Raw genomic sequence first — 24,592 nt, 5'->3', positions numbered from 1 at the left:
AAGAAATAAATTAAAGACAAGCATCCTCAGAACCATAAACCAGCCTCTCTCAACCAGGTGCTGCAGCACAATGAGGTGTCTTCTGGCTTCCTCAGGAGTGCCTCAAAATGTTTGCATAGCATCGTGCCTCTGATGTAAAGGGAAGACTGATGTGAAGAAGGGGGGCTCCTGTTGTGAAGAGAGGGCTTCTGATGTGAAGAGGGGGCTCCTGATGTAAAAGAGGACTTTTGAAGGGAAGCTGGGACTGTGTTGTGAAGGCGGAGGGGATCCTGATGTGAAAGATGGGGATCCTGGATGTGAAGATGGCTTCTGATGTGAATGAGGGGGACTCTGATGTGAAGGGGTGCTCCTGATTAGAAGGGGGGACTTAGACTAGAGAGCCTTGAGATTATGCATACTTTAAAAGGATGCCGTGACTGACAGTCAGTAGGTTGAGCAATGTTGCCCTACAGTTAATCCAGAGGAAGGCAATAAACCCGTATAAGGCATGGTCCACTTTGCTCCAACAGGGAAGAAGTTCTTTTCTGATTCCCTAAGACAATTGAATATTCCCTGGATCAACAGCCTACAGCGTTATTACAATGTCGATGTTTCAACAGAGCTCAGTCCTTCTTCATCAATAAGATAAGGATGGACTAAGCTCCATCAAAACACTGAAAAGAAATACTGTTGCTTTGACTTATTTCCACTGCAAGACCCTTGAATGCCTCTATACCTACTTTGTGTATATTTACAGTATATATACATATACACACACACTGATCAACCATAACCTTATGATCACCTGCCTAATATTGAGTAGGTCCCCCAAAACAGCCTTGACTTGTCGAGGCATGGACTCCACTAGACCTCTGAAGGTATGCTGTGGTATCTGCCTCCCAGCCATTAGTAGCAGATCCTTTAGGTCCCGTAGGGTGTGAGGTGGGGCGTCAATGGATCAGAATTATTTTTCCAGCACATACCACAGATGCTGGATTGGATTGAGATCTGGAAAATTTGAAGCCCAAATCAATGCCTCAAACTCATTGCTGTGTTCCTCAAATCCTTAGTGAACCATTTTTGTACTGTGGCAGGGAGCATAATCCTGCTGAAAGAGGCTACTGCCATCAGGGAATAATGTTTTCATGAAGGGTTGTACTTGGTCAGCAACAATGTTTAGGTCGGTGATACTTTACTTATCAAAATCCCAGAATCCCAGTTGCCAACGCATAACAATGCCTCCACCCGCTTGCCTTCTTCACATAGTGTATCCTGGTGCCATCTCTTCCCCAGGTAAGCGACACACGCGCACCCGCCATCCACATGATGTAAAAGAAAATATGATTCATCAGACCAGACCACCTTCTTCCATTGCTCTGTGGTTCAGTTCTGATGCTCATGTGCCCACTGTAGGCAATCTTGCCGGTGGACACGGGTCATCATGGGCACCCTGCCCAGTTGTGAGGCTAGGCAGCCTCATACACAACAAACTGCGATGCTCTGTGTGACTAGAGACCTTTCTATCAGAACCAGCATAAACTTTTTCAGCAATTTAGGCTACAGTAGCTATTCTATTGGATCAGACTATACAGGCCAGCCTTCGCTCCCCACGTGCATCAATGAACCTTGGCCGCCCATAACCCAGTCAACATGAGCACCTGGATCCTCGCTCTGCAGCATGTCAGCAAGTGCAGATCGAGTGCTGGGCATTCTTACTAGAAAGTCAAGGCACTGTAGGCAAACATCGTACTATGGAAGCACCTTGTGCTAAATATGTATTTGCACAATAAAGAATGGTTTAAATAAAGTATTGTATTAAAATAGAAGAAAGACCAAAATAAAGTTATAACGGTAAGGTGGAGAAACATACTATTTCAAGACACCTACATACTTTATGAATGCATGCATGGCAAAATTTAAGAACAATTAAGACCAATTTAGCTGGGATTCCTTGCTTGCTAACAGGAAATATTTCACACACACACAATCTAAAAATACGGTGCAGATCCCCATTAACGAGTGTTTGCAAAGGCATAACTCAGGTTCGGTAGCAGAAATGGATTCTTCATTAGCAAGTTAACATTGTACCAACCTTGACTTTTCCTGGGCCCTCTTCCTCCTCCTTCTTGTCCTCAAACTCGAACGCCACCGTCATCCTTTGCTGGCGCTGCTCCTCCCAGAGCGCGGGGTTAAAGCTATCACTATCCGACTGGAAATCTGAAATGTACCAGCCACACTGTCACTTACACATGTAGCCCAATGGTCAACGTATTCACTGCTGTCAAAAACATATTTTCTTCACATGTCTTCTGTCACACTGCAAATACAGATAAGATTTCTAAAATAGAAAAATCCCCTCCCCCCCAATCCTTTCACACTATTAGAGTTTATAGCTTACTAAGACATATGTTTACTCCTTAGCTGAAGATTACAATTTTCGCCAACTCTGTTTCTTAAAGGGGTTAGGGCTTTTCCCCATAGTTCTCCTAAGGGTAACGGGAGGACACAAACTAGCGTCCTCCCGTCACTCTAAGCTCAGTATACCGCAAGCTACAGCTCGCGGTATACTGAGACGCCGCAGCTGAAACGGATCCCGACAATTATGTCTGGATCCACCCAGCTGCGTGATTGACAGCTGGCTCTGCCTATCTAGAGGCATAGCCAGCTGTACCCGCCCCCTCCCCCGTCCGTTCCGCCAGTCAGCGCTGGAGGATCAGACAGGGGAGGGGGGAATCCAGTCACTCCCCTGTCACGGCTCTCTGCAGTGACAGGATCGAGAAGAGAGCGAACGCCGGTATGTGTTCGCTCACTTCCCGATCTACTGAGCCGACCTGTGACAGTTTAATTGTCACAGGTCGGCTAGAACTATGAGGTGAGTGAAAAGCACTCACCTCATAGTTCTCCTTTAATGGTGTTCAACTGTCCATAGAACCAGTAAAGTATACTGTATGACCAAGGTGGCCAACCTGCAGGCCAGAATTCACGCATGGTGCTATGCATCCATCAAGGTACATGTGTTATATGGCTGTTTAATGCACATTGGGTAATTCTAGCGTGAACTTCCACTTTAATGCTTTGTACAGAGCTCCTGTGTATAGACGCTTGCTGCGGTGCATAATGGAAAGCAGCACGCATTCTCTTCAGAACAGAATATTCCACTGACACATTGTAAAGCTGAATAGACTTTTTTTTTTGAAAACCACCAGTAGAGCAGAAAGTCCAGGAAAAATCAATAAGCCAATTAATATATTCTCCCTCCCTCTTGTGCACGCAGCCCCGTGCTAGGCTGCGTTCCAAAAGCCATCAGGGGTGAGTGCCACATTAAAAACCTCAGCACTATGTTTAACGTATCTGGAAAGAATTTAGAGGCAGCTGTCATGTTGGTTCTGCAACTTCATCCTTCTGCAGAACAATCATGATTGTGTAATATAATTGAGGAAAGTGACGGCAAAGGACAGCCGAGAGGAAATCTCATGACTTTATGTAGAACCTAACCCGTACTATTCAAATTATTAGTTTCATACCGCATGCCCCCATCAGCTGAATCGCTCGCCACCGTTATCAAACATCCTTTTACAATTTTTTATTCATTAAAAACATATCTCCTTGCGGAGTTTTTTGATACACGGTCAAGGATGAGACACCTACCTGCTCTAAGATCTCTTATTCATTTACTACGTTGTTGCATTTGATATGTTGCTATTGTTTTCCTGATAATCTGCTGTATTGGAGCAACGTGATCCACTTTTCTATATATATTTACTGCAACACTTTAATAAACATATTGAGGCAGAAAAACATATCTCCTTGCAAGGTTCTTCTGCCACTTAAGTTTATGTGCACTTGTGCTCCGGACATGGGGGCACAGTCACTAGGGCTACAGTTCCCAGTATGCAAGAGCCAGGGTGGAGGCTGTGCTCTAAAGCCTTGGTTCTCAACTGGTGGGTCGCGACCCAAAAGTGGGTCGCCACATGCCTTCCACTGCACTAGGTGTGAGGCTCCTCAGCCTCCCCCATAACGCAGCACTGCCAGTTCTCATGCCGAGTAGCCTTTCAAAATATGCTGTCCGACGCCGAGTCTCTGTTTGAGGTGGGGTGGGCTGGGTGTATGGCATGCGAAGGAAATCCATCCATACGTGCATTGCTTACAACTCTCTCTGTGACCACAGTGACATCACATTCTGGCTCCCGGCACCGCTACAGGGAGTGCAAGGGAGCTGTACAAGGCATGCACATATGGATGGAGCTTCGTCACCGCACAGCAGCCCACACTGAATCCCTAAAAAATAATTTTGGGGTGTGTATGTGTGTGTGTGTGTCTGTGAGTGTGTGAGATTGTGTCTGTGTGTGTCTGTGTGTGTCTGTCAGTGTTTTTTTTTTTTGAAACTACCATGCAATCGCACCTACTGTTCGTTCTGGTGCAGGAGGTGCGTTGCAATTCATTTGAATGGCACCCCGAACACACCTCCCGCCCACAGTTTGATCGCTGGTACCGGAACATGCAGTACCGCAATGCCATGCATTCCAGTGTGGTGCGACTTGGGTCGCGACTTAATGACCAAGGACAAATGTGGTTATAGAGGTTGAGAACCACTGCTCTAAAGCATCCTGCTGCTCACCTAATGAAGATCTCTGGGAAAATGTTTTCTTAATCCTTGCAGTGGGGCTACCCTGCACTGCAAGGGTTAAGTGCTCGTTTTAGGTGCTAAAACAAAAAAGTTATATTCACTGCCCTCAGGGGCAGGGCCCTCCTTACCATCTTGTCTTGAATTGTATTGTGATTGTAATCTCTTCCCTATATTGTAAAGCGCTGCGCAAACTGTTGGCGCTATATAAATCTTGTATAATAATAATAATTTTTACATCAAATGCATTTTAGTAGGAATTGAACCCGTAATCCCAGAGCTGCAATGCCGAAGCACAAAATGCTTTAGCATTGAACTCCCTCATTGGTGGAACAGCATTATACCGTTTATCTGACCGGGTACAGGAAGTCTTCACAAAGAAGATAAGAATTAATTGAAGGTTAGTTATTCTCTTAGATCAATGCTTGAGTGCATTTCATTAAAGGAGAACTATGGGTTTAAGGCTTTTCCCCATAGCTCTCCTTAGGGTAACGGGATTTATTTAGCTACAATGTGAACTTATTAGAGCAAAGGGAAAAGAAAATGTTTTTTTAAATCATAAAATGACAGAAATATTCACCCTCGTCACCACGCGGCTGCTGGGGGAACATGTAGTTGGTTAATACCCTCTGCTTTGTGTCGGGGTGAGCCTCCGTCTGTAGCGGGATGAGCGCTTTGGACTGAAACAAACAGTTAAACACAAATTAATCTGGCAGACAATAAGGAGGTCAGCAATACCAAATCACATTGGGCAAAATGTACCTTTCTCTTGCCATAAATAAAAAAATCTGCTGCTTCTAGGATCTCTTCTAAAGTCTGGGCAAATATCACACGAGGTTGTATTTATAAACAATTCGTACAGCCATTCGTCCGGTGAAACTCTGTGAACGCTGGTCCCATGCGGATGGAGGAGACCTTTTTTAGTATATTTTCTTTCCAAGTCGAATGTAATATTAGAAAACGACCTCATTGTGGCCACTAGATAGAGCTGAGGAGCATGGGAAGTGAATACTTCTTTCTTATGCTCTTCAGCTCTATCTAGTGGTCGTAATGTGGTATTTTTCTGATATTTTCTTCGACTTGGAAAGAAAATATACCCTGGGCAAAAAAAAAAAAAGTCACCACCTGGATTTATCTAAGCAATTAGGTCAGAGCCTTCCACTGGATAAGTGTTATGATCTGGGGTTGTTTCAGCTGGTTAGATCTCTAGTTTCAGAAAATGTGCCCAAAAAATTAGGTCAGCTGCCTTCCTGAATATACTGAATGATCAGGTTTTTCCATCAATGTATTTTTTATTCTCTGATTGGACGGGCATATTCCAAGATGACAATGCCAGGATTCATTCGGCTCAGATTGTGAAAGAGTGGCTCAGGGAGCATGAGACATCATTGTCACACATGGATTGGCCACCACAGAGTCCAGACCTTAACCCCATTGAGAATCTTTAGGATTTGCTGGAGAAGACTTAACACAATGTGCCGACTCTCCCATCATCACCACAAGATCTTGGGGAAAAATGAATGGAACTCTCGATAGAAATAAAGGTTGTGACATTGCATAAGCTTATCAAAGCAATGCCATGGCGAATGCGTACCGTAATGACAACTAAAGGTGGTCCAACGAAATATTAGAGTGTGTGACTTTTTTTGGGTCCAGGCAGGGTACTAAGAACATTTGTATTTGCCTTCATTTGAACGGAACGTTCATGGAGTTTCACAGGACGAATGGCCATGTGAATTGTTTATAGCTACACCATATGGTGTCTGGCTGCAAAAAAAGTACTGTGGTGGAGATGGCTGGCACAACCAATGTGGACTACTAAGCAGGAAGTAGAACCTACATATGTAAGAAGCAAATAAAGCTTTCACAATGTACATACAAAATCCCAAATTATATATATAAACATATCTGTGAAGGTTCTCATATATGGTGATCATGGTATAGCTAGTTGTAGTTGGTTACATTCCCCTGTAATGTTGAAGATGTTTCATAGATTGTAAGCCCTCACGGGCAGGGCCCTCCTTGCCATCTTGTCTTGATTTGTATTGTGATATTAATTGTTTGTAATGTCTTCCCTATATTGTAAAGCACTGCGTAAACTGTTAGCGCTATATAAATCCTGTAATAATAATATAAATAATAAATAATAGCGTCACCAAAGCACTTCTTCAGTTCTAGTTAGTGTCAGGAACATACCTCTGAATTAAAGGATTGATACCTATGCAGACTCACTGACACCAAGGGTGGGATTTTGTAGCCAGAACAGGGGGGGTTCCACAACTTTCACTCCTCCCATCCTGTTCTTAGACAATCAACATCTACCTTGGAACATTCCATGGTGATCGGATTAAGGTGTCTGTGCTACCTGTGTGGATATAAATGTTGAGGGATGTTCCTGACACTCACTGGACCTGGAGAAGTGTAAAACGAGAAGAACAAAACGTAGGGATGTACAGACACCAGTATCTGTATCGGTGCCCATACTTGGGGATACCTTGTTAAATTAACCTGATAAAGACAGTGATAGTTGACAGGGGCCTCCTGAGGCAAGATGTCACCCGGGGACCCGTGACATCATCGCGCAATACGCTGTGTTCTTTTTTATGCCTGCTGGCGGCCATCTTGGTGATGGACCCCGGCAGAGAGAGGAGGGGACGTTCACCCGGCGGGATAAGGTATGCTGCCCGGTCCCCTCCTCTCTCCTGACACTGTCGGACTCTCGGTCCTTGACCGAGTGCCCGACATTTCATAGGGGGTGACACTAAAATGACTGTCAGTCATTTTGGTGTCACCCCTCCAATGGTGGCACCAGCCAGCACCTGCATAGGACCATGGAGATGTATCGCGGATCTGTGAGTGATAAAATCTTAATACCTGATTGTCAGAAAGCCACAGAGCAGCAAGCTCTTTAAGTTTCGTAAAGCTGAACGGCAGATTTTTTAACCTGGAACAAAAAAAAAGGGCAGATGCACACTTACACACGCAGAAATCATATTCATTTACATACATTTTGTGCTGACTTAAAGAAGAACTCCAGACATTTAAAAAAGATTGTACACTTGCAGTGTGGGTACCCACTCGTTTTATCTAGGGGAGTCAAATAATGCAGATATACTCATTTGATTTTTGGTCCGCACTTACCTCTCTCCCCCTCCACTCCAGCTATGTAATGTTCCTTGGCGTCCTCCTCACATCTAATTCAAGTCAATGTATCTGCATTAAATGTGATGACATCATTGGTCCTTAGCCCAGGGGGGAAGAGGCTGCGGGAGGCTAGCAGCCCGGCGGGACTGAGCACCAGGTGAGTATATCTGCTTTATTTGACTCCCCTAGACAAAACGAGCACCTGACCCTTGCAGCAGAGGGGTAGCCCCACTGCAAGGGTAAGTTTTTAAAATTCCAGGAGTTCTTCTTTAAAATGGGCCAATTTCTGAATTTTACAAATTTTTTTTAACCAGTTGACATCCGCGGTGTTAAACCCCCTTCCCATCCAGGCCATTTTTCAGTATTCAGCGCTGCAGTACTTTGACTGACATTTATTCCGTCATGCAGCGCTGTACTGAAATAAATTTTATACCCTTTTTTGAGGACAGATAGAGCTTTCTTTTGGTGGTATTTATTATGAGTATACATTTTGATGTGATTATGTATAAAGGTGACCATACACTGCACGATTCTCGTACGAGAATCGCGGGAAATCCCGCGATCGTACGATAATCGTGCAGTGTATGGAAGGTACTTTTATATTTCGAGCATGTTGGAAAACCAGCCGAGAATCATACAATTTTCGGCTGGTTTTTAACATGATCGAGAGACAACTGCCGAACGGGCCGGTATGCGCACGCACACACTTTCCGTTCAGCATTGCAGTCATCGGAAGCCCTCAGGGGGGCGGGCATGCGATGATCACAAGTGCGATCTGCCTGTCCAAGATGGGCAGATCATACGTTTTTTTAAATTACTTTACAACCCTTGCAGGACAAAAGTCTTGCGAGGGTTGTAAAGTGTATGGGCACCTTAACACAGCTCTGAACTTTTTACTATTTCGGGGACCAAATAATTAGGAAAATTGTTTATTCTTTGTCTGGAAATAAGCCTGCATGAGATGTATAAAATAGGTATTACTGGGGACGCACTGGGGGACCCAACTTCAGTCTTCATTTTGTATTGCTGGGCCTCCAGTGCGTCCCTGCACCTTTTGAGTGGGCTACCTCCAGGCACACCTGCATTTAATTTATCAACTGCTTTAATATCCTCCAACATGGAGACTCATAAATAGAGTTAGGACCACGCTTCACAGAGGGGCCTTGACGGGGCAATGTGGCTTCTACATATTTTTGGCCAAAGGTTTGTGCAACTAAAACCTCTGCTTTTAACGCATACTGTTAGACAGGGTCATTTGTTTTGTTGCAGGCTAGCTGGCAAGTGTGCTGGGAATTCTTTTTGTGTTTTGTAGTATTACTGCAACACACCTGTCCTACTGTGGTACACTGCGGTGCCATATGTCACCAACGGCACCCCCAACACTTTATACAGTGGTGGCCAATGCACCACATTGCTCCACAACACACATACTGGTGGTGCAGTAGAAAAAAGGGTCATGTGCCTTTTGAGTTTGCTGTGTGTTGGCATCGTTACTGCCGACACACAACAAACAACAGCAACATGATGCACGTTAACGCTACGCAACAGATGTTATTAGCCTGGGTGGACCCATACATAATACGAGTCATAAGCCTGTTTAATTTTTAACCTGCACAAGAACAATTAAAGCAGCAAACTCAGTTCATGCTGAGGGCATAACACACTGTCCTCCATGAGGCCTGCTGGTGCTGAATTTACCACCCTGGTGCTGAATTTACCCCATTTGGCCAACCTTTTGCCTAAAAAGCACGTTGGCTTCCGATGTTATTACCGGCAAAAGGGAGGCCTGTGTTTTTTCCTGGAAGATATAGAATCCCGGCATGCATACAGTCAGTAAATGACACACAGGTGTTGTGGGTTAATAAAATATTCCTGACATCCCTCGTTAAACTAAGCTCTAGACTGAGTTGGTTTGTTAAATGCTAATTGCATGAACATAATTAGCGCACATGTGCAACGTATGCTCCAACTGATTGCCTCTTGTGCTGGATACCTGCCTAACAGATGATGCTCCACATTAAGAGTCTTCAAGGTGGCAACGATCTCATTTCTCCACCACAAGTGGGCCGTGAGGATGTATCCATTATGATAAGATGGATGTAAGAGCCTCCGCTCATGAAGCATTGTGTGCAACAGAAAAGGCTTCTCACATCACATGACAGGCAAATGTGAACAGAAATCCATCTTTGATGCTAATGACTCCTACCATTACTGATACACTGAAGTGTATTTTCAATGAGTTTTGATTTAGGTTATTACTGCAAAATTATGGTAAAGGAAGATTTAACATTTTTTCATTGAACATGCCCGACCAGGTGGGGTTGAAATTGCATTGAGTCAGTATAGGATCCAAAATGTTCAGGGGAGAAAGTCATACTTGGCCTTGATCTTGGTCTTGAGGAACCATCAACTTCAACAAGTGTATAACTAAATTACTTCTCTTGGACCACCCTTTTACAGATGCGCCTTGAAGCGGCAGGGTAGAGTCACATGTATCTGCAAATATAGGCAACAAAAACCCTGAATTAGGGGATCTAGGGTGGAGAATTTCATATGAGGAGTTTACGGCACCATATGTCACCAATGGCACCCCCAATGGCAGCCAATGCACCACAGTGCTCCACAGGAACAAACATAAAGTTGCCTTGCCGCACTCCTTCCCGGTAACCCCAATTCAACGCGCGGGAGTGCTTGTAATGACCGAGGATGGTGCCACCATCCTCTGTGTATGGCTAACTTACTTCTCTTGGAGAAGAAGGTGAATACTCAGCAAACTGGAGGGGGTAAAGTAGGGGCTTTTTTTGAGTTAGGGACCACTCTTTTACATATGTGCCTTTACATAGCAGGGTGGATTCACATGTATCTGCAAATGTATGCAACAAAAACCTGAGTGGGCCCTCACATGATACAACCCAATCATATGCCTGTTTTCATTTAAGGCTAAATTACTTTCTTGGAGGAGGAGGTGCATAGTCTGCAAGCTGGTGGGAGTCATAAAAGTTAGGGGGTTTAAGGGTGGAGAATGGGATATGAGAACTTTTGCTGGATTTGTTGCAGACACAACTGTCCTTAAGCTATGTTGGGCTTCTGGAATGTTCCTTTAAGGAAGAGACGGCTGCCTCCAGGTAATCTACTTTCAATTTAATAACTACTCTAGATATTCCGTAGCTGGGAACTCAGTTTAGTTTTTCACTTGGGGACTGTCCTATACTGTCCTATACAGAGGTGCCTTAACGCGTCAGGGTGGATTCACTTGTATTTGCAAATGTATGCAGCAAAATCTTAAGTGGGCCTTTATATGATACAAACCAATCATTTGCCTGTTTTAATTTTGTAATAGTTAAATTTCTTCTCTTGATGACGAAACTGCATAGGCTGCAAGCTGCAGGAGGTCATAAGCTCTAGGGGGTTTAAGGGTGGACAATCAGATATGAGGACTTTTCTGGATTTGTTGCAGGCACACAAGTGTCTTTATGCTATATTGGGCTTCTGGTTCCTTTAAGGAAAAGAAAGCTGCCTCTGGACAGCCTACCTTAAATGTAAGAATTGTTTTATAGTTCCATAGTTATGAACTCAGTTTTTGAGTTAGGGGGACGCACTTTACAGAGGTGCTCTGACATGGCAGGGAGGATTTATATGTATTTGCATATGTGTGCAACAAAAGCCTCTGTTTTTAGCTTGAGTAGCTAAAGCAGAACTGTGGCCTCCCATTAAAAAGAACTTACACTGAAAGCGCCTCTACACTTGCAGTTTTCTCTTAGCCTCCAGCAAATTCCTACAAAAACCTGTTGATCCTGCCAATGAAGTCCACCTAATGCAGCTTCCTGAGATGGTGTGGCAACAATGCTGCACTGCACCTTAATTCAGAGAAGAGTTGTTACTCTCACGTATGTGCTACCTGCTTGCATTAGAGTAGAATGAAAAATGATTGGATGAGACATTGCAATCAGAACTGCCACTGTAGCTTGTCAATCAGTCCCGGGCCACACCTAGCCCCGCCCATTGCTTTCTGGATTGACCACACTGTTTTTGTTCCTGTAACCCACCCACTGTGAGCTGCAATGCTTGGGAGGGGAAATGTGTAAGACACAAATGGAGGATTTGGCTCACTCAGGGAAGGTGAGGCTTGTGCATAATAGAGTGGGTAGATTTGAGGGTACCTGAAGATTCACTAATACTGTCCAGTCAGTGGCTCCCCCATCTCAACTGTAAACTGGTAAAGGGGTTCCCTAAATACCTTGACAGTCCTGGGTCTGACTTGCTACAGTGTGAATTAAGACTTCAAACACATGCTCCTTGCCAGCACACGGCTCCTTGTGCTGCTTCTTCCTCTCACACTCCAGCCCTGCAGTACATGGAGAGCAAGAGGCTGATTCCAGGTCATATTTAGGTACTTACACTGCTTGCATTAAAAATACATATGAATAATTTCAGATCTGTATAATTTATGTCTTTTATATCTGCCTAGAGTTCAGCTTACTATCTCCTGATGAAAAATGTATCAGTGTTCGTGTCATACCTGTTGTCACTTAAGTTTAATACTCTCAGCTTTGTCATCTGGCCGATCTCTTCAGGTAGAAATTCCAGCTTGTTTGATCGCAGTGACATCACGGTGACATTTTTGCAGTTTCCAATCTAAAAATGAGAAAGTGAGGATATCTGTAACCAATATTATTCCAGATTAACCGCATAAGTCATTAGTAAACACCATTTACCTATTTTCGTCCAATTTATTTGTCTAATTGTATGCAGATTAAGTTGGATACCGGTCCAACAATAAACAGGCAATCATCTCAAACAGTGAAGCCATATTACTTTAGGAGTATGTCAGCCAAAACGTTTTTTAAGTCTTGGATAGAGAGGAGCAGAGTTAATCCTTCATCATATTTAACTGCTCTCTGTGGTCCCTGATGGGGTACATTCCCCTCATTGTTCCGGTGGCTCATTGTCATCAGGACAGGTAGTGAGGGGAATTTAGCCCATCAGGAAATTAGGGTAAATCTCCCCATCAAGGCCTCAGACAGCAATACAAACTTGAGAGACATTATTCCCCTACCCAAACCTAAAAAAGTGTCTGGAGTTACGCTTTAACACCGAGACTACTGCTGTACATAGAGCTGATAAAAAATGCTTTTCCTTGCCTTCTGCCTAAGTAAAATCTTGGTATTAGTTTCTCACCCTAATGGGCAGTCAAATGCCACATTTGAAGCCAAATCAAACACGTTGCCATTCACTGCACAATCTGCTGGTGCTTTATAAATGATGACACCTTATTATGGAGAAAGGGGAAGGAACACTTTAAAAGGTGTAAGTAAAGGTAGAACTTGGAGGCAGGACTCTAAGGCACCCCTTTTGGGCTGTCCAACACCAACCCTTTAGACAATGACTATAGGACAAAACCTCAAGGCCCCATTCAAACCAGGGTGCCAGCGTTTCAGTGCTGTTATCACGCTTCTTTTGTAGCGCGTTTTTGCAGTGTTTTCTGTTCATACTGTATGTAAGATCGTTTTAAGGCTCATTTTCAGCTTGTTTTCAGTTGTCCAATAAAAAGCAGTCTCAGCTGCAGAAACACGCTAAAAAAACGTGAAAAGGCGCAAAAACATGCTAATCGGCTTCCATTGATGTCTATAGAGCAAAACGAGCTGATAAGCGACTCAAAAGAAGCTCATGGACTATTTTAAACAACCGGCGTATTGTTGCGCACGATTCAGCGCGTTTGCGTGAACGTCCCCCATAGGAATACATGGGATTTTGATTTGCATGTGTTTCCGCGCTGAAAAAAACGCACTATGAAATACCCTGGTGTGAACGGGGCCTGAAACTCACGAAAGAGAAACTACCTAGGATCAAATAAGATTAATTGATCAAATGTAGCCAATTCCCAGGATGGTAATTATTACATGGGGTTCATTTTGTTTCATCTGAAATTAAATTCTCTTCTTCTCTCTCTTTACACCTTGACATCCATATCCCCCAACAGTCCCAATTTTAGCAAGACTGTCCTGGGATTTGACCCAAATTCTGTGGTTTCATAGATTTACCCCATGTCCTGGTGCTGGGTGCTGGAATGGTCACTCCAGCATACCAATGCCGGTATCAGACCCCTGACCAGCACAGCGTCCATACAGGAGAGTTAGGAAATCTACCCCCACTTCCTGTTTCTGGCCTTGTAACAAAAATGCCACAAGACACAGGGCCACAAGGGAAATCTAGGACAGACACAATCACTTGGCTTTATGGTTAAATAGTTAGTGTGCACCTTTCCTTTACTGCTCCCCTCTCCCAGTGGTTTAGTTTTATTTCATGCTGACCAGTAGCCACCTTGGGAGATCTTCACTGTGTAGCCTGCCTGGTACCATGCAGCCTTTCTCCTAAACCTTTTGTAACTGCACAGCTCCACCTGAGCAATCATACTGCAGATTACATTCTTTTCAAGAAAACCTAACTGCAGCCCGTCAGTTTTCTGAAGTTGCCACAAACATGAATTAGCACGACCTTGCACTATTTATTGAACAAGGCCACCTAAGCGACTGCTCCTACCAATTGCTTCCACCGGCTCTACCGACTCACCTCCCGCGGCAACTCAGTGAGAAAGTTCTCATCCACGGCCATTGTGCGGAGACTGTGCAGGTACCCGATGGTGGGAGGCAGGCTCTCCAGCTCATTACAACTGCAATCAAACTCTTCTAACAAAGATAAACTGAAATTTTAGAAGAAGATTTATTGAGCAAATCCCAGGGTAATGATAACATCTACTTCAATATATTTCACCAGGCAGAAACAGGACAGACACTAAACAAACACAAACACCAGCAGCAATTCATCTTCTCGCAGTCAGGGAAGGAGAGGTGATGGTCAGTAAGACAATGAGGACCGAATCGCAGTTGATGGATGCAGCTATAACCAATTGAAGTGACGAAACCACCAACCTACCAACTTTTGGCCATTCAGGTTCGGCCTGCAGGCAAACAGGGTAAAATAATATTCATAGGGGGAAACACTTCAACCATAGGAAGGGCTAAAAGACTAATAGAACTAAACCAGTTTGTAAGTAGATTTTTTTTAACTTTTACAGTGTTAGCGCAGCCGATGTCTAACTATACCATCAGGATGAAAGCAGGATGATTAAAGTGCATGTCTGGCCAAAAAAACATGCGGTACAACTCTGCAACACATACACATTTCTTTATGTTTTATTTCTTTAATAACAATGCAAGCACTGAAAAATACCAGCTGATCTACCAGAAATCCAGTAACCTACTAACTTTCTGTTGCAGGCTGACAGCTCTGAGTTCTCCGACTACAGAACACTTCCACCTCTCCTCATCTCCATGACACAGAGGAGACGTGTTCTTTAGTCCAGCAAGGGTGAACTCAGGACAGGCTGACAATGCTGCTGGCAGCATTGTAAGCCCACAACAGGAAATTAGGATTAACGGGTATTTTTCTATACAATGCAGCATTTTTTAAAGCGACAAAGCATGGGAAAATGCACTGCAAAGATGTACTGATTTTTTACCCTGATATATACTGTATACTTTAAGTCCAATCACAGCCGAAGAATGGACTACCAATGGCCAGTTAGCCCAATAAAACACATATACTTGTGCAAATGCTGTTGCACAATTCAAATGGATCTGATTTTGTTTGAGTTTGTCAGTATGAATGTATGCACGGTGTAGAAGACAAGCACCAACCATCAAGATGTCAGTCAAGTAATTTGAAAAACCTGTTTGACATTTCCCATTCTGTCCTGCTACTTTAGCACAACCTGATGGCGAGCAATGGACAACTCACCTAACATGCTTTGTCCAATTGACATTTACCTTGGTTCGATGTTGGGCATTCACAGTCTGTTGGGGAGGACCCCAAGGGAGTCAGTTGTTGATGGGCACACAAAGACTGGAGAAGTGAGGAACATTTTATTCCCTGACATTACCCTAGTCACTACGAAAGGAAAGCAGTTCGACATCTGACCTCCTATTGAGGGGCGGCTCCTGACTCTAATGATCTGAATTCTACATACCTAGGTGATTGTTTGGAAGTGACCATTCACAGAATAGATAATAGTTTGATGAATTGGGCAATGCTAAGATGAGGATGTCGTTTCCTCTCCCCCTCTTCTAGACCCTTTATGTTCAATAAAGAGAAGCTTCAAGAGATGTTTAGGGTATCTGCTAATTCAAGTTAGAAACAATGCATTTTAAGAGATGATGTTTTACGACTATCTGAGGGTCTCCTGAGGAAGGGGACTAGGAAGGTCTTGCAAAACATGTTGAGATATAGCCTTGCCACACGAGGAATACTGGCATACATAATACTTCTCTATGATGAGTATGAGATGGATATGACACAATGGCTGATGAAATGTAAAGAGAAAATACTGTAGAAGCTGGCCCAGTATGTGTGTGGGTTATCCCTCAGTACTTGGGAATATGGTGACCCAACTTTGTGTCTTTAATAAATTGTATGTAAAAGGTTTTTAATGGAGTTACAATTTTTTAATAATAAAATGTATTAGAATATTACATATGTCACATGAGGCACCATTAAAGCCCAGTATTATATTCCTATCTATTTTGTAAATCATTTGGATGTGGTACTTTACCCACACACATTACTAATATATTTTGGATGTCTAGTGTTTGTCTTACGGCACTGTACAAAGCAAAAGCTAAAATGCTTCTCTAGAGGGTTACAAGAGGCTATTATAAAGAGTTTTAGGTACACATGTAACTCATTTGTAACTAAATGTATATTTTTAATGAACAAATCAGGGGTGGGTGGACAAATTATTATGGAATTCAGGAGCCAGTCTGTCCGATCCAGGAGCCAGGAGGATTTTAGTAGTCTCCCTAGACAGCAACTAGAGAAAATCTCAAACTTTAGGTGCCAGCTGTAATTTCTAAGGAGCATTGGCTACCTGGCTTCTAGGATTTGTCAAGCCCTGGAATAGATAACTGAACTGTGTTTTTTATATCTCGCTTTAGTTTTAAAACCAACCTGTAACCAGTCACCAGGACTGGCCAACCATGGCTACCAAAAGCCTTAGCACTTCTGGGGTACTACAGTAGATCAACCAGTAGCCAACAAGAGCATTGAAATCAGAAGTAAGCTTCACCGATGCAAATCTCCAACCTCAATAAAGTGAAATGTTACATTTCATTTCCTATCTATGCAGTAAAGTATAACTGCAATCAGCTCGACGCCAGTAGGCGTTCCGTAGCCTGCGTCGTCATATAGAAAAAGGTGTCCTGGGCTCGTCTGGGATCAGAACTCATAGAAATTCTCCTCATAAACCGAGTATCCGTGAAGATTACTTATTATACTCTGTCAGATTGTACTGCGTCTGCCAGCATTCAAAATGAATAGTGAATATCACGAGGTAAATCGAAGCATGCTTCAGAGAGTAACCTGCTGAGCTATTAATATGTCACTGTACACCCACATCTTCAGATTTATGAGACCGTGCCGTGATGGAAGAAAAAAAGAGGGCCTGTAAGGAACACGCCCGTGGATTTATGACATACGTACACGTCTTCATTAATGACATTTCCGCAGTATTTCTCATCGTGGCTCATTCACAGACTGTTTAAAAAGCAAATGATAACATTTTAATGAGGCCGCACACTATGTTTTGGAGGGTTTTGTTTACTAGTCTCTATTACCAGGGTACAGACATCGTTCGTAACACTATTGATGGATACTGTCTTTTCATGAAAAGGAACCATCTGAGGACACGGAAAACTCTGAGATAGGCTGCTATAATTTAACATGGTTGCTATCGTCCTCTGAATGTTCTAATGCTCTGACTGGCTAAAGGCCTTTGAATACTCCAATGCTGTGATTGGCTACTGGATGGTTTAATTTAGAGAATGTTCCAATGATTTGTCTGGCTACAGAATAATTGAATCCTTTCAATATTTGCTCTGACTGGATACAGGTTACTGTGACCTTGAAATGTTTCTACTCCTTCTGCTATCATACCGGTATCCTTTTGACTTTTTGCTTTGTTCACAGATAAAAAAAATGTGAATAATAGAAGCTAATGTGCCAAAGAAGCGCGTGCGCCCTACGTGGTAAATCTTTCCCTTAGGTTAACGCATCTCATTGGGTCAGGTGGGGGGAGCCTACCCGGCCAGAGCAGTGATGTCAGCATGCTGGGTGGACCGTGCACCACCACTGACAGCAACCCCCTTGGGCCATGCATCACCAGATACACATTCAGTTCCTTAGCCAAGCACTGAGTAGCTGTTCTTCAGAACTTCAGTTTGCTGCAGCAGTGTCACTGGACGCTTCGGCTGCACAGTGCTAAGAAAAATGGCGGAGGAAAATATTTTTGTCTAAAAAACACTAGGGATGCACAGATAGCGATATTGGTATTGGTGCCCATACCGAGTATTTGGGATTGTCCGGGAAGCCAATTAGCATCGAGCTGGCCAAACAGCCGGCTCGATTATAATTGGCTAGGAAGCTGTATTCCCAGCCAATCAGCATGGAGCCGGCTAAACAGCATTGAGCCAGCTTCCCGGGCAATCAAGAATTCGGGCAGCAAGTCATTGCCCGCCGCCCGGCTTCCTGATTGCCCAGGAAGCAAACTCCATGCTAGCAGAACTACAGATATCGGTACTTGGTATAGGCAAGTACCGAAATATAAATATCGGTACTCGTACTTGATAACGAAAAAACGGCATTGGTGCATCCCTAATAAATACCATTTTCCAACGAATATTTGATAAACTCGTCCACCAAAACATTAAATTGCAGGTTCTCACACTGAATTGATTTCCTCCATCGGTGTTCGGGCACCTTTCTCCAGCGCTGCTAGGTGTGCCCACAGTTAAAATGGCTGCTGGTGCTCTGTCCCCAACTTCTCACTCAGCACTCTGCATCCACATACACTTCCACTGCGAGTGCTAAGTTAGCACTGACTTGCAGCACAGCATTCAACAACAACTCAGCACTCGCAGCAGATGAGCAACTGAACACGCCTCAGGACCAACACCATTCCCCTGCCCCACCCCGTGGACCGTGCATCACTAACAGTACCAACCCCCACAGGACAATGCACCGCCAGGTGGGGAAAACAGTAGGGACAGTCCTGCACAGTGCAGAACTTTGCTGCTATAAAAAAAAGAATTATTAAAACTATATTAAAAAATGAAAATGTCAAATCATGAACAAAATACACAAATAAAGAATATATGAGGAATGACACTACACATCCCATTAAAAATACATCTGCAAAAAAAAGAGTCTTGGCAGTCTATGTCTACATTTGTTTCTTCCCAAAATAACCCAATGGGTGGCTGTAATGGGACAGCTATCCCAACGATTGCCATGAGCCGACAATGACTCATTAGTATCAGACAAACAGAATCCTCCCACACAGTGTGCTAATGGTTTGCAAAACACCTGAGGCCAATGACACTGCCAGAAATGACAGCCAAAAAAAGTGTAAGTAAAGCCAAAAACTTTTTTTGTTTTTAGTTTTGGATAGAGTAGGATATGGTTAAAGTTGAATTCCAGCCTCGGTTTTGCACAGTGTTACCGGCTCCTCTCCTACTTTGATTTCACTGGACACTGCAAGCTTCTCACAATGTGCATTAGAAGCTGCAGCATGTTAGATGGACAGGCAGGATAGATTTCCCGGCTAGTGGACATCCAGCACCATCTAGCTCTTTCCTTGCCAGCCTGACTGTCCCTGCACCCCTTCTCCCCCTTCCTTTCATTTATTGAATACAATTGTTTTTTAATCATGGAGGCTCAGCATCACATGTGGGAGTTACCTAGGGTGGTCTGCATGTATACAGCCTGCCTAGAAATGGCCACCCCTCCAGACTGACATACACCCATCCAGGCATTTTTGCACAACTCCTACCAGCCCACTGCTTGCATTGGGGTCAATAGAAATAGTGGATCCCCCCCACATCCCAGCTAATACACAGATGGAGGTTCTAACCCTTCCACGTTATATTCCAAATAAAAAAAGGGCTGTTTTAAGCTTGTTGACCATGGCTTCTATGGAGTAGGGTTTGGGAAGCTGTATGCAGTTTGGAATAAATAATAATATTATTAAGTTTTATCATTGTAGAGTTGGTGCAAAGCTAGCCGACAGACATAACAAAATATCCGCTCATCAATCTCCTCCCCACTGAATGGAGCAGGAAGCGATGGGCTCCTCAGCTGTCATTTCCTGGTTAGAGAAGTCGGGGAAGTAGCTATTCAAATGCAATCTGTGCTTGAATGGCTTCCTCGATTTGGAAAGGTGACGCTAGGGGTCTAATAGACCCCTAGTGTCACCCTAAAAGAGAACATTTAACCACTAATATGCTATCACACAGGGGACTTGTGAGTCCCCCTATGTGATAGCAATGAAGTTACATACAAAACAAGTTTACAAACAGTAAAGTAATATAAAATAAATAAAAAAATAGCAACAAAATGTTTTAAATCGCCACCCAGCGAACGCACGCATAATAAAGTAAACATGCAGCGATGCCCCTATCTATGAAAACTATGATTGTGCTACACATGTTGGGTATCTCCACGTGCGCCAAAGCGAGAACAATAATTCCAGGGCCAATATACATGGTTAATTCTAAACTGGTGATTAGTACAGGCTTTTAAATCGTCACCTATGGGCAATGTAGGGTACCGTATTTTGTCACCGTTTCACGGGCGTGCGCAATTTTTAAGCTTGGCATACCGGGTATTTATTTACTTGGCACAACCTCATCTTTTGGGTTGTGTATTATATTTTTTTTATCATGTACTAAAATCAACTTAAGTTTAATTTTTACTGACATGTTGGGTTTGATAAAGAATTGTGCTAATATCATGCAACGTCACTTTATTCTACAGAGTCTGTGCTTTCAGGAAATACATATTTTTAATAGGGATGCACCGATACTGATACTAGTATTGGTATCGGTGCCGATGCAGAGTATTTGAGCAAGTATTCCTACTAGCCCAAACACTCCGATGCCTAGCCTGATACTTCCCTGCTAATCAGGAAGCCAGGTGGCGAGTCATTACACGCCACCTGGCTTCCTTAATGGGACTTCAGGTATTGGTAATCGGTATCGGCAAGTATCGGAAAAAAATATCAATACTCGTACTCAATACCGAAATACCGGTATTGGTGCATCCCTAAAATGTAATATATAACTCGGGGGGGTGAAGTAATTTTCAGGCCTAAAATGTGGATGAAAACATGTGTGCAAAAAATATAAAACGCAAAATACGTCCAGGCAGCAAAAGAGTTATTTTGTATCACATTCCTGTAGAAGCGAACATCCCAACAATGAGGCTGGTAAGTAAAAAGAAAATATCAGATTTGCCATGCAATCATTGAAATATATTCACACTTTATCCAGCGTGTAACAACCTCAATCAATAAGTTAGTAAGATCAGCACAGAATCCATATTAACACTGACACGTAGATATAATAAACTCGTCAACAGCAGTCAGAAATAAATATATGGAAGCAGCATATTTGTGCAGGACGTATATTCACATTCGGAATTTCCATATGAATTCCCTGTGAATCAATTCCCCGACTTTACATAAACAACACAATAAGAGACGGTTTAAGTCAGACTGACGGCGGCGAATGTATCCAGCGTGCTATTACTGTATACAGAATTGTCCGCTGCTTATTGTGAATCGCCAGCGCTGAATGCGAATGGAATAAAAAAGACGAGTTCTGGCCACAATGACTCCGGCCGTGGCGGGCTGTATAGAGCAGTGCATTGTGTACACATCATCCTTTCTCTCTTTTATAACATATCCAGACACAAACTGCTCTAGGTATCTGGCAGAGACTTTGGTCCACCAACAAGTCCTCCTCTTTGTGCGGGGCTTTTATCTTCCGTGTGTGGTCAGTGGGTTTTGAGAACTGAGCGCTGATGCCAGCAAACAGAAAGAACATTTGCAACAGCATGTTGTTAGGCAGAAATAAAGGAAAGCGTGCATGACCAGATGATGGAAAGGAAAATGGACAGAGGACAAAGGGAGCCGCTCCATTATTGCAGCACTCCAGGCAAATAGCTAAACACACAGAGGGAATTCATATATATTAGCTGTTTCACCCGCCAGAGGATTTGTATTTCTGTGCATCCAGTTCTGACATCTATACAGCTCTGCCACATGTCACAGCCCTGTCTGGCATTCCCCAGTGCTTTCTGAGACTCTGCTACTGTGTAGACATGTAAGCTGCAGAAAAAATCCGGTTTGGTTCGAATATTTCGTTATTTTGGGATTCGGATCTGTAATTCAATTCGGTTCGGGTTTCGGACTAAACCATAAACTGATATTAATACTAAAGCTGAATCTCCTAGACCCGAATGGCATTTGAGATCCGAATTTCCGAATTACATTTGGAAGCTCCTGAATGCCATTCGGGTCTGGGAGCCATATACATATAATACTAAAGCTAAGCCTCCCAAACCCGAATGGCATTCGGGAGCTCCCTAATGCAATTTGGAAATTCGGATGCTGAATGCCATTCTGGTCTGGGAGCCTCAGCTTTGGTATTATATGTACCGTGTTTCCCCGAAAATAAGACCTACCCCGAAAATAAGACCTAGCGCTATCTTCGGGGATTTCTAATATAAGACCTACCCCGAAAATAAGACCTAGCGCTATCTTCGGGGATTTCTAATATAAGACCTACCCCGAAAATAAGACCTAGCGCTATCTTCGGGGATTTCTAATATAAGACCTACCCCGAAAATAAGACCTAGCGCTATCTTCGGGGATTTCTAATATAAGACCTACCCCGAAAATAAGACCTAGCGCTATCTTCGGGGATTTCTAATATAAGACCTACCCCGAAAATAAGACCTAGCGCTATCTTCGGGGATTTCTAATATAAGACCTACCCCGAAAATAAGACCTAGCGCTATCTTCGGGGATTTCTAATATAAGACCTACCCCGAAAATAAGACCTAGCGCTATCTTCGGGGATTTCTAATATAAGACCTACCCCGAAAATAAGACCTAGCGCTATCTTCGGGGATTTCTAATATAAGACCTACCCCGAAAATAAGACCTAGCGCTATCTTCGGGGATTTCTAATATAAGACCTACCCCGAAAATAAGACCTAGCGCTATCTTCGGGGATTTCTAATATAAGACCTACCCCGAAAATAAGACCTAGCGCTATCTTCGGGGATTTCTAATATAAGACCTACCCCGAAAATAAGACCTAGTGTCTTTTTTCGTGAAAAATAAATAAATAAGACACTGTCTTATTTTCGGGGAAACACGGTATATACTGTATATGGCTCCTATGTTGCCGTAACGAAAATTCATGTTCAGATCCATTAAACCGAAAAACACATCTCAAAGCCAGAAAACTCACATGTCCCATTCAGTTTCGTTTTTTAACGAAATTCGGAGGGGATCCAAAATGCGGAAACAGAAATTCGGATTTGGACACATTCGGATGCATTTTGATTCGTAAATTTGGATGTTTACAAATGTCGGAAAATTTGTACGAATTTTGATTTGGAACGAAACGAATCGCACATGTCTACTACTGTGTCCTCATTGTGCCCAGTACCCCAGTTATTTTAGGCCCCATTCGCACCAGATCCGCTGGCGTCTGTTTTTCAAAGGATGCCAACGCAAGGACATCCGAAAAAAAAATGGCTCTGGATGGGAGCATTTCACAGCAGTCCGTTGCATTCAGGCCCGGATTTCCCACAAGGCCACCGAGGCCCGGCCTCGGGGCGGCAGAGCGCAGATTTCGGATACACTCCACTGAGAAAACAGTAGCGCACCACTTTGCCTACTCTTTTCAACACAACGCATCTCAAAGGACTGGCATAAACTGCTAATTCATGTAAATGCAAGGCAGAGCCAATACCCTATATAGCTTAGTGTAAAAATCAAACCAAACCCCCCTCCAAAAAAACACAGCTGAATGCTACATAACAAAAATCAACATAGTGCAACCTAACGCAACGGATGTCAACACTCTATGCAAACTAAAGTCAACGTACCTCTGTTGACTTGCATTTTTGGCTCTGATTCAGGTGTGAATGCACCTTCAAAGGCTCTTATTTCCTTGTTCCACTGTGTGTCCAGCACCCCAACTGTGCTACAGTGCAATCAGATCCAACAGTGTTGCTGTTACTCTCTTGTTCTATATGTGATACCCGTGCCGTCATTGCTGTCAGTTTTACCTCTACTACACACTACACTTTCTACACAACCATCTCTTCTGCTCTACAGGCATCTACCCTCCTCCGCGTCCAAGAGTATCTGTTGACCTGGGAATAGCATACAGCCAAGTCCATACTTCCGTGAGGGGGCCATTGGCAGAACACCCGCTATCCCTTAGACTTTACATTCAGGGAAAGGGATTATATGACGGAAAGGGTCTACAGCCATAGTCCATGGTTGCAAACTCCACAGAAACAATGTATAGCTGACGTTTGAGATCTATTCAGGTTCATACTGTATCTTGGAATCCAATTGAGGTATTAAGCATGCCCAAATTAGAGCTGAAAGGTGCTTTTGAGTCTTCAAGAAAGCTGCTGAAGCTGGCTGATAACTTGAGAAATGCATTGTAAAAGCTTGCTGTACACATAGTTCTAGTGTTAACAAGCTAAAGTCTATGTGTACAAGACCTTATAATGGTCACGATTATGAGGGACTATGTAACAAGATAACACAGAAGGGGTACAGAATCACAAGCGTACTTTACAAATCATTAGACAGGTATACAGTTCCTATACACGTGTCTCAATCATGTATTTAGCTCTTTGTCTGGTTGAAGATTCGCTCACATACAGTACACTCACTCCAGGGTCACAAATATGTGTAAATACATC

At 43.3% G+C, this 24,592-nt stretch overlaps 1 protein-coding gene across 2 annotated transcripts in view; it reads right to left on the bottom strand.

The window, feature by feature from the left end:
• LRRC7 (leucine rich repeat containing 7) overlaps positions 1-24,592 on the bottom strand; it is a 231,621-nt gene that overhangs the window by 57,286 nt on the left and 149,743 nt on the right. For both annotated transcript variants that reach the window (XM_018576885.1, XM_018576887.1), the window contains 5 exons: positions 14,318-14,447; positions 12,267-12,382; positions 7,478-7,547; positions 5,184-5,283; positions 2,072-2,196 (listed from right to left, as the gene is read on the bottom strand). In XM_018576885.1, coding sequence (XP_018432387.1) covers positions 2,072-2,196; positions 5,184-5,283; positions 7,478-7,547; positions 12,267-12,382; positions 14,318-14,447 — 541 coding nt within the window. The remainder of the gene's footprint in view (positions 1-2,071; positions 2,197-5,183; positions 5,284-7,477; positions 7,548-12,266; positions 12,383-14,317; positions 14,448-24,592) is intronic.

This window comes from Nanorana parkeri, unplaced genomic scaffold, assembly GCF_000935625.1.
Source record: "Nanorana parkeri isolate BGI_ZX_2015 unplaced genomic scaffold, ASM93562v1 scaffold79, whole genome shotgun sequence".
Lineage (NCBI taxonomy): Eukaryota > Metazoa > Chordata > Amphibia > Anura > Dicroglossidae > Nanorana > Nanorana parkeri.
This window is presented reverse-complemented; position numbering and strand designations above follow the sequence as displayed.